Here is a 15,016-nt window from a genome sequence, read left to right on the forward strand (position 1 = left end):
TACACAGGAACCAAGGTCCTCAGGGGTGTCTGTGGAAGGAGGTGGGGAGAATGAGCTCTCATCTGTTTGCTCTCAAAGGTGCTGGCCCTCCTGGCCCCACACCACGACCCACTCCCCCAGTCTGCCTCTTCAGAACTCCTTCTGGGCTTCTTAGAGGTTTCTCCTGGACACTGGAGTGGTCACAGACGCTGGTGATCTTTGAAAAGTGGTGACTGGGCCGCGCCGGCCAGCCCTCTTCTATTCCGGAACCACAGGTCTTCCATCTGGAAGGTGGATGGAACCATCAGGGGTCGGTGGGGTTGCTGACGAGGTAGGGATCATGGCTGCAGCAGACCCGGCCTCAGGGACCTGGAAGGGGGTGGCGTGACTGAGGTGTGGCCTCCCCTCTTACTGGAATGAGCTTGAAATGTTTGCCAAGGGTGGGCAGGGGCCGAGCCTAGGAGGGCTTCCCTGTGGGTCAGGCTGAATTCAGGGCTCTGGGCTCTGTTCATCTAGTTCCCAACAGAACAGGTATATTGCTACAAGAGAGGTGGTGTAGATCATGTAGGTTCTAGAGTGTCCCAGATGGATGGGGGCTCAGAAATGGAATTCAGAGACCAGACCCCGGGGTTCTGGAGCCTGAAACTGCAGAAAGTACACTGTGTTCAAGGCCTGCCTCCACCCAAAGCCTAGCTGTGTGGCCTCAAGCAAACGCTTCATATCTGGGCCTCAGTTTCCATATCTGAAAAATGGGAATTATAATCCCAGCCTCGCCCTGGGGACTTAAGAGTCAAATGAAAAGGCTAGAAAGAGCTCCATCTGCTAAGAGATTATTTTAATTATTTGAGGGAAACTGAGGCCCAGAGAGGGCCAGGGCCTTGCCAGATGTCACACAGAGAGTCAGTGACGGAGCTGCAACTGGAACCCAGGACTCCTGCTTCTAGGTCACAGTAACTCTCCCCAAGGCTGGTGAACCAGTGTGGTAAAATGAGGTGAATGCCATTTCTCTCTGGACACGGGACCGGAAGTTGGGTGAAGGGTTTCAAAAAGAAGAGGCTGGAGAAGGCAGGGAGGCCCCAGCGCACACCAAGGCTGAGATAAAAAAAAAAAAAAAAAATACAAACCCCCGCGATCCCCTCCCCCGCCCGGCCCGCCCCACCCTTGGAGTCGGGCTGCGAAGGGCCAGGTCCATGTCCGTGGCGGACCCAGCCAGTGCAGGCTGCAGTCGGTCCGCTAGCCGCCAGGGGGCGCGCCTGCCATTTGGGCCCGACCTGGTGGCCTCAGCTTCAGTACGCGGCGCCCGGGTGGGAGCGCGGCTACCCCGACCTGCAGAAAACAAAGGCAGGTTAGGGAAGTGGACCCCGAAAATATGGGGGCAGGCAGATCCGGCTGCCCTCCCCGCTCCTCCCTGCCCTTCGTCCCCCAGCAGCAACGCCCCGGTCCCTCCACCCCACCCCACTGGGCGCCAGGACCCACGTGTACAGAGGCTGCAGTTGTAAATGCGACGTCTTCTGGGGCGCCTGGTATCCGTAGGAGTCAAAGCCACCGATGAAGTCAACTGTGGAAGGGGAGGTGGCTCATAGTTAGGGATGGGCCCCTAGGGTGCGAGTTATGGGAGGGTGGGTCCTGAAAAGGAGGAATCTGAGAGCCAGATCCCATACAGGGTTTTAGGGCCAGGCTTTGCTGCCAGATCCCAATAGGTGGACCTATGGGGAATGGGACATGGAGAAGCTCAGCCAGAGTGGCCAAAGCCCCAAGTGGACAGAGAACCTGGAGGGGCGAGGCCGTCCTTTAAGGGAGCAGGGCTTGAGCCACGTAAGGGGGCAAGACCACGGAGGTGGGTGCGTGGTGGTGGTGGTGGTGGGTTAATGGGAGCAGAGACTGGGCATGGGCGGTGTTTGGTAGGGGTGAGCCTTATGGAGCTCCTCCGGGGGGCAGAACCTAAGAGAGGTGGGTAGAGAGCGGCGCTGGAACCATGGGCTGGGCACCTGGATGTCTAGGTCACAGCTCAAAATGTGCTATGTAGACCCCCACTACCCCTGCCGCCTTTTCTTCCCCACCAAGAGGGTCCAGTTTGCCAACCCAGGGCTCCCTCCCTGGAGGGAGCTTGGGGGCACTGTCCAGGGTGCTGAAGGAACAGGATGGCGTGCGGCCAGGCTTCCCCATTCCCTAGGGGCTCCCCACTCACAGCTGTCCTCCTCCTCCAGGAACACTTTGCTCACGTAGCAGGCGAACACAAAGCCGAACAGCTGGGGATGGAAGGAAAGAAGACAGAAGCTCTTCCTCCACCCTCTGCCTGGCTGGGCCTTGTCCGACTGGAGGGGCACAGTATGCGAAGATGAAGGCCAACCCATAACAACTTCCAGTTAAATGACTGGGCCTTACTGTCAAACACAGTTGGTTCCATTCTCCATTCTGCGAGTGGACTTTGGACAAGTAATTATTTTACCTCTTTGAGCCTCAGTTTCCCCAGCTGGACCTGGGCAATACTTTACTGACTTGTTTAGAAGAAAGAGGAGTATGTGACTTTGGGCATGTGGAGTGTGGAGGGCAAGACTAGGAACCAGAACTGTCTTGGATCCACTCTCACAACTCTTATGCACTTGATGTGGTCATTCCATTCTGTGAATAAGCAAACAAGCTTAGAGAGGGCAAGTGACTTGTCCAAGGTCACACAGCAGATACACTGGAGATCGGGTTGACTTACAGTCTGATGACTCATCCTAGTCCTTAAACCTGCTCACGCCAGGCTGGGGCAGGGGTGAAGGGAGAAGATACAAGATAAGGAGACAGAGCCAGACAGAAGCACAAGAAGGCTGGGAGATCTAGGTTCTTCCCTTCTGAACTAGAGCTAAACAAAGGGGTTAGGGTAGACTCCACCTCCGGGAGTGTGTGGCTCAGGGGGACAGGAGGACTCACAGCCAGGAAGATCTGCAGAGCACTGCTGAGTGCTTCGATGTAGGGATAGTCAAGCAGGCAGCCGGTGACAGAGATGACATGGTGGTCTTCCAGGGCCAGGCGGGAGTTCAGGACAGGTGTCACTAGGCAGCCTGGCCCATTCTCCATCCACCAGGAGCGGTGCAGGGACGTGTTGAAGGTCATGATGAAGTCCCGGTCCTGGGGGCAGAGGGGCCTAGGATACTGAGCTGGGGCCACGAGGTGGCGGGAATCTTCCCCAGGCAGCAGGGAACTTTATATAAAGCCTACTTCACACCTGGACTGTTGAAGCAGCCTCCTCTCCTGACTTGACTTCAAGGGTCTGGAAGGGGGGTCTGTTTCCACAAGTCTCTATTTGGCCAGTAGGTGGCGCTTGATGACTATGCAGGTCTCACACTTCCCTCAGAGACCGAAAGGGCTGGTGCTGACCCACAGAAAGCCCCAAAATTTCAGGGATGGAAGGGACATTAACAGTGACTGAGTCCAATTTTCCAGCCCTGAGCGGAATTCTCAACACAGACCCCTTCATGGCCCATGCAGCCTCTCCACTGCTCTCTCTGTGTGACCCTGGGCAAACGTTTCCTCTCTTTAGTTCTTGGTCTGCCCATCTGAAATGGAGAAGGGCCTGGCTTAGATCCGAGGTTCTCACCCACGGCGTCTATGTGTTTACCCATCCAGTCACTCGTGCAGCCTGTTAACAGACATTCACCGAGTGCTGACCAGGTGCCAAGCACTGAGATGTGTCATCTCATTCCATCCCTTCCGCAACCACATGAAGGAATTATCTGCACTCATGAGACAGGGAAACTGAAGCTCAGAAGGTAAACCACTTGCCCAGGGTCACATCACTTGGAAATGTTGGAGCTGGGATTTAAATCCAGCAGAACTACAAAGCCAATGTTCCCATTCATGTATTTTGCCTTCTTTTTGTCTAAAATTAGAAGTTGTGCCCTCTGGGCTTGCTCTTCTACAAGCCAAGAACTTCCACTTTCTTCAGTGGTTCCGCACGAGCCCTGGGCCACTCGATTGTCCCCGAAGTCTACCCTCTTTCTCTTTTGAAAATATTGATCAGAACGGGACTCAAATCGGGGCGCCTAGCTGGCTCCGTCGGTGGAACATCTGACCTGATCTTGGGGTCGGGGGTTCAAGCCCCAGGTTGGGTGTGGAGATTACTTAAAAATGAAATCTTGGGGAAAAAAAAAAAAAAAGAGAACTGGACCCAAATCTTTGTGGCCTTAGCCGTACGAAGTGCATGGCGTTTTCATCTCCCTTGCACCGAACACCTGTGGGGCCTGAGAGCAGTTTTCAGGGCCACGACGTGAGGCTGGTTTCTACCGAGCTTGGAATCACCTGTGACCCCAGGCCATCTTCATGCAGATGGCCCTTCAGCGTTGTCTGCTCCATCATTCGTTTCTGGCAGGTGCAGGGGCGGCCAAACAAAAATGTGGGGGTAGGGTTTGCGGAGCAGATTATTCGGTAACCACACGCGAAGTAACCGCTTGAGCTAAAGCCGACCCTGAGGAGCAGATTATTCGGATGTGTAGAGGGAAGTCTCTTCAAGAGACGATGTCCCAGACCCACACCTAACTTGGAGCCTTTGGGTAGGGGACAGGAAAGGTCCGGCTCTGCCCTCTAGCACTGCCAGGCCCGAGGCTTACCTGGGACAGCTGTCCGACCTCCAGGTAGAAGCAGATGATAAATGCATTCCAGCCAACCCAGAGCACCAGCCAGGCTGCATACTGGGGAGAGGAGAGGTGGGATCAGGGTGGGGCCTGGGAAAGTGGGGACAGGGCATGTCAATGCAGACAGAGCTCAGGGACTGAGGGGACCTTTGCAGGGGGAAATGATGACATCCCACTTAGGCGGCACTTTATAGTTTACAAGTCATTTTTATATCCGTCCGGTTCCTACAACAACAGCCCTGCATGGAAGGCGCCATCCTTTTTTTAAAGATAACTCACGTAAGCCCTAGAGAGGAGGTTTAAGGTTTCCGAGATCACACAGCGAGGAAGAGATAGGGCTGCCACTCAAACTCCAGTCCTCGGGCAGCTAATCCGATGCATTCTGCAGAGAACAGCAGCCACGGCCTGGCTCTGGAGCGCTGGAGAGGATCTAGATATTTCCACCCAAGTCCCATGCCTGCAATTTCCGTGCCGCCACACGGCAGACAGTGATGCTTAGAGTGGTACCTGGGGCTTTCCTGAGAGCCAGAGAGAAGGAGCCTCCCATCCCAGGTGACACAGAGCTTTGGGAGGGCCCTGTTCACCTGGCTTCCAGGAGCTCAGCCCGTGGGAGGCGGGAGAAGCCCAAGAATGAGCCGGAGGGGGCTCTGGCGGGAGCATGGCGTTGCATGGCACTGTTATCACAAGTGGCTAGCATTTTATGTAATAAACCTACTGAAAAGCCTTTTCCCTCAAAAGAGGCGTGTGAATGGGCCACTGAGGAAGAGCAGGGGAGAAGGGTGAGCCTAGCTGAAAGCAGGGGTTTAACAGAGACCATCAAGGACCAGGGCTTGGAAAGAGGAAGCAGGAGGAGGGAGCCAGGGACACAACACAATCCACGCGTGGGATCGGAGCACAGGGGACACTGACCTCAAGCCACACTAGCCGCTCGAGACCATATTCCTCATGAACAGCAAAGGGCAGGTCTTCCTAAAGCTACCTGAGGAACTAAACCAGATGAAGTCTGTCCCTCCACTGGCTTCCGGAGGCAGCGTGAAGATGTGTCAAGAGCGTTCACTCCGGACCTGACTGCTCTCTAATCCTGCCACTGATTAGCTGTGTGGCCTTAGGAAGCCTCATAACCTTTCTGAGCCTCATTTCCTCATCTGGGAAACGGCGATGGTAAGCCATACCTTGCAGGGCTGTTGTAAAGGTAAGCAAAACGTGCGCAACTCTCAGCACTGTGCTTGGCGGATGGTAGGCACTCCCTAAAATGATGTATCTTGTTAATATCTGGATTTTTCCCTAGGAAATTCTTTAGGGAGAATACCGCTCTTGTCTCTCTGCTGAGCAAAGAAGCATTGGTATTTGGGCATCCGCACCAGCAGCCGGGCTGGAGCTAAGACAGAGCAGGGGTCTGGGTGTCCAGGGTAGGGGCAGTTCTGGCTGGAGGAGCCAGCAGGGGGGGGGGGGGGGGGGAAGGGGAGGGGAGGGGCAGGTGAGCCATACCAGAATGAGGTACCGGGAGCGGTACTGCACGGTGCCGAAGATGCCCAGGATGACGGCCATGATGTGCAGGAAGTTGGCTAAGATAGGAGCCCACTGATAGCCCAGGAAGTCAAAGATCTGCCTCTCCAGTGCAGCCACCTGTGGGAAAGAGCAGGCTGAGGCCACAGGGACAAGGGAAGGCCAGGGACTAAAGGGAAGGGAAGGGATTCCTCCTTGACCTTGTGGAGCGGGTGACGCCACCTACCGTGGTGATGGGGCATCACGGCCTGACTGTACACGAGTCTCAGCATCATCCTAACTCTGCAAGACCACAGGGATACGGGGGGAGTGAGGGCAAGGCTGTGGGGGCCGGCTGAGACTGAGCCCTGATCATCACCTCGGGGAGGGCTAACGGGAGAAGGGAACCTCAGTTCAGAACACCTTCAGAGCCAAGAGGCTCTGCCCACTAGTACCTGCCCCTGCCCCATGTGGGGCTCTGAGCAGGTGGAGTCAGGATCCAGACTGCTCCCCGCCCTCCCAGCTCTGGCCAAGGGCTGAGCCATAGCCCTGAAGGGCTAGAAGTCCTGAAGTCCCTTCTTCCAAGGACTCCTGTCTGGAGGTTGCCCTGGCCCGTGGGATCCATGGGATGCAGAGAAAGGGATTTTTTTTTTTTTTTTTTTTTTTTACTCTCCTTCCCCCAGGGAGCTGTAATGGGTTGCAAAATTGACCTCAAGTTTTTCCTCTCCATGTTTCCATGCTCTTCGATAATGCCGTCCCACACTAACTCTGCATGGTTATGTGACTCGCTTTGCCCAATGGGACTTTAGCAAGCGCAATGCAAGTGAAGACCCCCAAAATGCTTGTGCATTGGAGTTTGCCCACTTGCTACACGTGTAACACAGAGAACACCACGAGAAAGAGCCCGGGTGCCCAGCCGGAGCCTGAGAGGAGAACCAAGGCGCCCTAGTTGACAGCCAATCAACCTTCAGACGCGTGAGGCCATTTAGATCATTCCGCTAACCAACCCAGCAACTGACCTAAGACACGTACCTAGACCAGAAAAATCTCCCAGGTGATCCGCAGAATCAAGAGCTCAATAAAATGGTTGTTTTACACTGCTGTCATGGAATGATTTGTTACCCAGCAGAAGCTAACTGATATATAGGACCCCATCAGCACTCCCTTTCCCAGTAGCCCCGGTTCAACCTTGCAGCTGCTATACTTAAGAACAAAGGTGCCGGCGTGCCTGGGTGGCTCATGAGGTTAAGTGTCGGACTCTTGATTTCAGCTCAGGTCATGATCTCACAGTTCATGAGTTCAAGCCCAGCATCAGGCTCTGCACTGATTGGGATTATCTCTCTCCCTCTCTCTCTGTTCCTCCCCCAGTTGTTCTTGCTTACTCTCTCTCAAAATAAATTTAAAAAAAAAGAGAAGAAGAACAAAGGTGCCAGGGAAATCCATTGTCATTGATTGCCCAATACCTCTTTTTCTGGTAATAGAAACCATCTCTTTTGTTTTGGGAACCACCTTCCAGACCCTTAGTTCATGTGGTTTGGGTGGGGCTGAGCCCACCTCTAATTTCAGCGGAAGGCTCAGGACTCGGTCCTGACCAAATAATCGGCACATGGGGATCTGTGCAGGGATGGACACTCGTCCCCGTGCCTGCCCCTGGCGGTCACTGTGGATGGTTGCTGGAGTAATTGGGACAGAGATACCCTCTATCTGCCAGGGTATCTGAACGGGCATAGTGTCACCCAGAGCTGTTGGTGGCTGTCTTTGCCATCTCACAGGGACAGCCTGCTTGAGGAAGCAGCCCAAAGCTAAGGGGCAGAGAGGGAAGCAGAGTGGACAAGCGAGGTGAGTGTCCTGGTAACGTCATTTCCGGTCTCAGGATCTAGCCATCGCTGAAAACTAATTCTCCCTCCTTGCACCTGCGATTTCTGTCCCTTGCAACCGAAAGTCCTGACCTAAAAGAGAAGGGGAGCGGAGGGGATCTGGCTGGGAAGGGACAGGGAGGGTTCTGATTGAGAAGATCCTAGAAGCCTTTCTCCTGGCAGGGAGGCAGGAGGAGGTGGGGCTGACGCTACCGCACAGATGGCAGGGCTTGGGCAGAAACCCAGGAAGCCGCGGGCCCAACCCTGGCACCCGCCCACCTGGCGGCAGCCTGCCTCTTGTTGGTGACTCCTCTCCCGGGGCCCTGCAGATTGGAAAGAGCTTTCCAAGTGCACCTCTCATGGATACTCCTTGGCAGAAAGGCACGGCTGAGACCATTATCTCATTCTGAAGAAAGAGACCACGAGGCTCAGAGAAGGGAAGTGACTTGCCCAAGGTCACACAGCAGGTAGGTGGCAGAGCCAGGCAGTCATTCTGCCTTTCTCTGCCACCTGTCCCATCAAAGCCCCTCCCTTTGCCCTGTTGCCACTGGCCCGGGAGTTAAGAGGTTGACAGTATGACAGACGCCTGGGTGACTTTGGGCGGGCCACCTTCCCCACTGGGTCTCAAGCTCCTTCCTCCATACATAAGAGGCCACTGGACTACATGACCTCTAAAGGCCCTTCTGGTTTTGATTCCAACGGTCTGCTGACCTTGGGAGAGAAACTCCCCAGATTGCTCCCCCTGCTCCCAAAAGATCCTCCCTCATTTCCGTTTTTCTCCTTTCCACCCTGACTCTGCCGGGCCTGGGAGAGCCCTGGTGGTTTGGGGTTCCCCTGAGGCTCTCAGCTCTGCTGGCATCTGGTCCTGGCAAGGAGGATGCCATCAGAGGACAGAGGAGGTGGCTGAGACAGACTTGCCCAGGCTCATCGTGTAGCTGGGGAGACATCTTGCCTGGGTATGCCTACCTAAAACAGGACATCACCCTGCCCTGACCCTGGCACTTGCTCAAAGCCCTCTTTTGGTTCTTGGGGACCTCGATGACAAAGTAAGCAGTGGGACAGTTACCACAAAAAGCTTTGGAGTCTCTAAAACTTGGGTTGAAACTGCAGCTCTGTGCGACATGGGGCAAGTTACTTTCCCTCTCGGAGCCTATTTCTTCAACTATAAATGGGGAAGACAATCCTTCCCTTGAGAAGTGAGGATATGGAGACATCACATAAACTAACAGACAACTAGACTTAATCAATGGTGGCTAATTAGGAGAAGACTCAACAGTGGAAGCTTCTTAGTTGGGCACCGAAGGTTTCCTGGGAGCACAAGCCTTTATCCCCAGCCAGCTCCTGCCCCCAAGTGGCTGAAACAATGGTTTAAGTCCCGCCTTCATTTCCCTCTTCCTTCCTTCCTTCCTTCCTTCCTTCCTTCCTTCCTTCCTTCCTTCCTTCCTTCCTTTTAATTTTTTAACATTTATTTTGAGAGAGAGAGAGAAAGAAAGAAAGAGAGGCAGAGAAAGGGAGCTGGCTGAAAGCAGCTGAAGCAGGCTCCAGGCTCTGAGCTGTCAGCGCAGAGCCCTCTTCGGATCCTCTGTGCCCCCCTCTCTCTGCCCCACCCCTGTTCATGCGTTCTTTCTCGAAAATGAAGAAACATTGGGAAAAAATGAATCCGTGTACATATATATTTTTAATTTTTTTAAACGTAAGAAAATATATTTATCTTGAGAGAGAGGGAGAGCACGCACGGGGGAGGGGCAGAGAGAAGGAGAGAGAGAGAGAGAGAGAGAGAGAGAGAGAGAGAGAGAGAGAGAGAATCCCAAGCAGGGTCCACGTTGTCAGCGCAGGGCCCAGCGTGAGGCTTGAACTCACGAACCACGAGGTCACCAGCTGACATCGAGTTGGACGCTTGAGCCATTCAGGCGCCTCGAAACCTTATTTTTACTGCGTATTTATTTCTGAGAGAGGGTGCGTGAGCAGGGGAGGGGCCGAGAAAGAGGCGGAGCGAGGATCCGAAGCAGGCTCTGTGCTGACAGCAGCGAGCCCGACGTAGGGCTCGAACTCACAAACTGTGAGATCATGACCTGAGCCAAAGTCTGACACTCATCTGACTTCACCACACAGGCATCCCTGAACCTTTCTTTTTTTTAATTTATTCTTATTTTTTTAAATTAATGTTTACTTACTTTTGACACAGAGAGAGAGAGAGAGAGAGAGAGAGAGAGAGAGAGAGCGCAAGCAGGGGAAGGGCAGAAACAGAGGAAGACACAGAATCCGAAGCAGGCTCCAGGCTCTGAGCTGTCAGCACAGAGCCCGACGCGGAGCTCTGACTCAGAAACCGCGAGATCATGTCCCGAGCCGAGGTTGGAAGCTTCATCGACCGAGCCACCCAGGCGCCCCTCGCGTGCTTTTTCTAAAATACAAATCTGGTCCAGTCACTCTGTCATCAGGGCAGCCCACAGAGCTTGGGGTAATCCCTGCGGTCTCTGGGCCTGCCAACTCCCCAGCCACACAGGACCCCAAACCACGACGAGAGCCCTGACCATCCCAGAGTGACAGATGAGAACGGGTCACCAGATCCCGTCTGCATCGGTCAAGACCCGCATGCCTGCCCCTCAATCCTCTCTACCCTCATCCCCTCAAGGCCCTGTGCTGCTCCCCCTGACCCAGCCCTCCCCCACCCCTTTCAGAAGTCCTCCCAAACCAGCCTGTGCCCCTAAAGGCTCAGCTCCTTCCCTGAGGGGTCCCCCCTCCCCTGTGTTTTGCACCCAAGGATGCCGTTTCTCTGTGCTCTTCTCAGTGACCATTTCTCTTCTCACATCCCATGTTCCTTGGGCCCAAGGGTGGGGTAGGATCCTCTGGGGTCCCTAAGTTGCTTACAGAACTGGACAACCCTGTGCCCCCCGGGGCTCGGGCCCTAGGGCTATACCACTCCCCCCACTGCTGACCTCGTCATCCGCTGGCCTCCAGGTCCTGCCTTTTCCTGAAAATGAGTTTCATCCCTGCATCACCCCAGTTGCCTTGGACATCAGGGACCACCCCCTCCAGCACCGTGACTTCTCATCTCTCAAACACCTCTCCTGTGACCTTTCCCCCCATTTCTCCTCCTACACGGCCACCACGTGGACTGTGGCATCACCATAACTGCCCCGCCTCCAAAGTCACCAATTCGACAGCCCCTGCTGGACCACTCCAGCTTGCTTCCCAGCACCTGTGGACGGTGACGGTGACGACCTGGGACCAGTGCATCAGGTCCCCTGCCCCTCACCCTCCACCCCTTCCATTCTCCATTTCCTCACTCACACCCCAGCTCGGCTTGCTGGGACCGCACGATGCTTCCTTACTTCCGAATGAGCTTCGGCTGTAAGCCAGACTCCCATGCCCTCTGCCTTTCCATCGCACCTGTCAGGAAAGGCCCACACCTGCAAAAACCCAATTAACAGTGTTCTCACTGCCTGCAAAGCAGCCAAGCGCTGACAGAGCATGTCACTCCCCAGGCAGACAAGGTGCATGACAGATCGACAGACCCTGTAATCATCAACTTTGAGAGCACCCCCCCACTCCGCCCCACAACCCGCCTGGGCCTCTCTAGGGAACTCACTTTCTCCACTATCTCAGATCTTACTGTCCTCAACCCTCCTGGGCCCCCACCCCCACCCCAGCCTCACTCTCAGAGGACCTGGCCTCTGTCTCCCCCTCCTCCGCCCGGTGCCTCCACCTGCACCCTGGACCCCATCTCCTGTCTTCTCGGGAGCTCACACCATCCTCTTCTTGCCTGTAAACTCAACCTCAACCTCTCCCTCTGCCCAGGATCCCTCCCATGGGGTCCTAAACACATTCAAGCCACTTCTATTAAAAAAATGAATGAATGGGGGCGCCTGGGTGGCTCAGTCGGTTAAGCGTCCGACTTCGGCTCAGGTCATGATCTCGCGGTTCGTGAGTTCAAGCCCCACGTCGGGCTCTGTGCCTACAGCTCAGAGCCTGGAGCCTGTTTCAGATTCTGTGTCTCCCTCTCTCTCTCTGACCCTCCCCCATTCATGCTCTGTCTCTCTCTGTCTCAAAAATAAACGTTAAAAAAATAAATAAAAAATAAAAAAAAATGAATGAATGAACGAACGAACGAAAGAAAAGCCCCGCATGGTCCTCCAGCTACACCTCCTCTATCTCAATGCTCTCACGCCCAGACTAAGGGTCTCAACGTCCTCCCTACAACTCGTTCCTCTGCCTGCTTGCACGCTGCAGTGTGGTTCAGTGGTTAGGAGCTGGGTCAGAATCCTGGTACCACTGGCCAAGTCACTTAACCTCGCTGCACCTCGGTTTCCTCTCCAGCGGAATGGGTATAATTCACAACACCTCTCTCATACGGTTGTGAAGAGATTCGGAGTTGTTTGTTTAATTTGTGAACACGATGCCCAACGTGGGGCCTGAAACTCACAACTCTGAGATCAAGAGGTGCATGCTCTAGCAACTGAACCAGACGGGCATCCCATTTTTCTTTTCTTTACTATTATTTAAAATTATATTCTGCTGCAGAACTCCCTTGCCTCCCCCCTTGCTTTCCTTTTCCCATGGCACTTATCACACACTAACATACTACCCACTGCCTTTTACTGCCTGACTCCTGCATTAGAAGGTAAACCCCACGGGAGCAGGGATTTCTGCCTGAGGTGCTCCCGGCTGCATTTCCGGCAGGGAGAGCTGTGCCTGGCACGGGGGCAAGTGCCAAGGTTAAGCTGGTTCTCCACCCTTCCTGGCCACTCCTGATTCTGGTGTGTAGCCAGGGCCCTAAATGTCAGAACACCCCAAGGCCATTCCCTGGGCTCTCTTTATGCTCCTTTTGTCCAAGCAAACGCACGCCCACCCAAGCTCCAGGGGCTACTTGCTTGTGTTTCGGCCTCCAGCCCCTTTATAAGTGGCTACTCATTGGATGAACTTCACATGCCCAAACGTGGACTTAATGAACTTACTATGCCCCAAACTGGTCCATTTCCAGTGTTTGGGTCCCATGATGTGCTGCAAAAGCCAGAAAGCTCAACTTCAGGTCCTGGTCTCCCTCCTGCCCTCTACAAGACTACCAGCTGCCCTCCCCACCCTGCCCGGCCCCCCCGGCCTGCCTCAAGCCTAACTGGCCCCTCTCCTTTCCCAAGTGAAGCCACCACGGGGCTCCCCTGCTGCCCCTCCCCCTGCCCTTAGCTCCCCACCCCCACCCGATTATTTATTTATCGGGTAGCTGCCAGCTGAGGGGGATGCGGTTGCCATGGGAACCATCAGCCCCGGGTCAGGGCTGCCTCTGTTCTCAGTAGGATGCTCTTGTCTGTCTAGACGCCAACCCCAGGAGCCCAACACCAGGTGGGGGGTGGGGGTGGGGGTCAAGGGATAAATGATGCGGATAGGCCCACCCCAGCCCCCAGGAAGCAGGCTGGGGAAGAGAGGGCGGAGAGGGGGCTGGGCTCCAGCCCCAGAACCCATCACAAGCCTCTCGTGCCCAAGCCCTTGCCCGCCAATTCTGCAAGTCAACTACTTTGCTGGCCAAAATTCCAGCCATGTCGCCGGGGGACACAGAAGTCAGGCCATCTGAGGGAGGGGTCCCTGAAGTTTTTGAAGAATGGTTTGGTCCAGCCCGGTACTGTTACTGACTTTAGTTCACAGAAGGCTGATGTGGGAAGAGCTCCCCATTTGGGGACCAGCAAACCTGATTCTGTCCCCAGTGATTTCACTGTGCGACCTTGGGCAAGTTACTCCCCCTCTCTGAGCCGGAGCCTGGGAAAATGTCCCAAAGCGCATGGAAAGCTTTCGGCCCAGCGCCTGGCACACGGTTGGTGCTCTGTATACGGCAACAGCCTTTGCTGCAGCCCCAAACTCAAACCCCCCTTTTCCCAATGGATTTCTGAGGCAGCTGACAAAATTAAACCCGACTTAGGCCCTCATCCATGAAATGAGGGAGTGGGACTGAAGCCAGACAGGAGGACCCCTGGAGATCCACCAGCCCAACCCCCTCATTAGGGAGGTGAGCCAACTGGCTGCAGTGCGTTGTCTGAGAGGAAGGACTTCCCACTCCCCCTGAGCTCTGCCTCCATCGCTGGCTGCAGTGGTCCCAGAGATCAGGTAGTCTTTGGCAGGGTCAGGGAAAAACAGGCCTGGCAGGGACTCAGTTCATCGAAAAAATATTTCTTGAGCACCTATAATGCGCCAGGCTGTGTGCAGAGTACCCAGTGATGAACAAGCTGGTGTGGCACCCTCCTCAGGAGCTCAAGTCTGGAGACAAATCCCATAGTCCTCTGGGAGCTGATGATGGGAGCTTCTCTGCCAGGTTCCCCGCCCGCTGTGTGTAGCGACCTGTGGGGACTCCTTCCTACCCCCAACACACACACACACACACACACACACACACAAACACGCGCGTGCTCCCTGTCGCTGTCTCTTCTGGGGCTCCTGCGGCCCTTCTGCCTCTCTGCCCTGGTCTGATTCCTGATGGAAAATGGCCAAGGTCGTCACCGGTAAGTGAAAACAAAAAACAAAAACACAACAACCGCAGAGTAATAGGATTCCATTTACATTACAAATAAAAAATAAAAAGAGAGACACAGCCAAAAAATAAAAATAAATAAAAAGACGCGCAACGCGTTTGACTAAATGCAGAATCAAGAGCTGGGGAGACACACAAGACAAATGGTTATGACAACTTCCCTCTAGGGAGTCGGACTGGGGAGATGGGGAGCCTTACACTTTCACTTAGAAATACTTCTGTATCTTGGATTTTTTACAACGAAGGTATGCTTTTCAACAACGTTAAGAAGACACGTCTTTCAGTGTCGATTCGTGTGCAAAAGCAGTGAAGTGGCTCAGACGATCTGAGGTCTCCTTCTCTGATGTGAAGGTGCTGGGGGGCCCCGGGCAAGTGTCCTCCTCTGGGCCTCAGTGTTCTCGTCTGTACAGTGGGGGCCTCGGTCGCTCCAGACCACTGTCTGGGCCTGGTGATGCTGCAGCCTGCCTATGGGCAGGGGGCCTGGCCTTGGGGTCCTGCGACCTCTGCTGAGGGCCTAACGGCCCCTTTTCCCCAGAAGCTGGTTCTGGCAGCCCCCGGTAAGA

The 15,016-nt window shown here is 54.7% G+C and overlaps 1 protein-coding gene across 1 annotated transcript in view; it reads right to left on the reverse strand.

Moving 5' to 3' along the window:
- Window positions 1-1,151: 1,151 nt before the first annotated feature.
- NKAIN1 (sodium/potassium transporting ATPase interacting 1) overlaps window positions 1,152-15,016 on the reverse strand; it is a 39,158-nt gene continuing 25,293 nt past the window's right edge. The window contains exons 2-7 of the mRNA XM_042996165.1: window positions 6,087-6,224; window positions 4,575-4,655; window positions 2,899-3,096; window positions 2,168-2,228; window positions 1,456-1,537; window positions 1,152-1,305 (exon numbers count right to left, since the gene is read on the reverse strand). Of these exons, the coding sequence (XP_042852099.1) occupies window positions 1,296-1,305; window positions 1,456-1,537; window positions 2,168-2,228; window positions 2,899-3,096; window positions 4,575-4,655; window positions 6,087-6,224 (570 nt within the window). The 3' untranslated portion in view covers window positions 1,152-1,295. The remainder of the gene's footprint in view (window positions 1,306-1,455; window positions 1,538-2,167; window positions 2,229-2,898; window positions 3,097-4,574; window positions 4,656-6,086; window positions 6,225-15,016) is intronic.

Source organism: Panthera tigris, chromosome C1 (assembly GCF_018350195.1).
Source record: "Panthera tigris isolate Pti1 chromosome C1, P.tigris_Pti1_mat1.1, whole genome shotgun sequence".
NCBI lineage: Eukaryota > Metazoa > Chordata > Mammalia > Carnivora > Felidae > Panthera > Panthera tigris.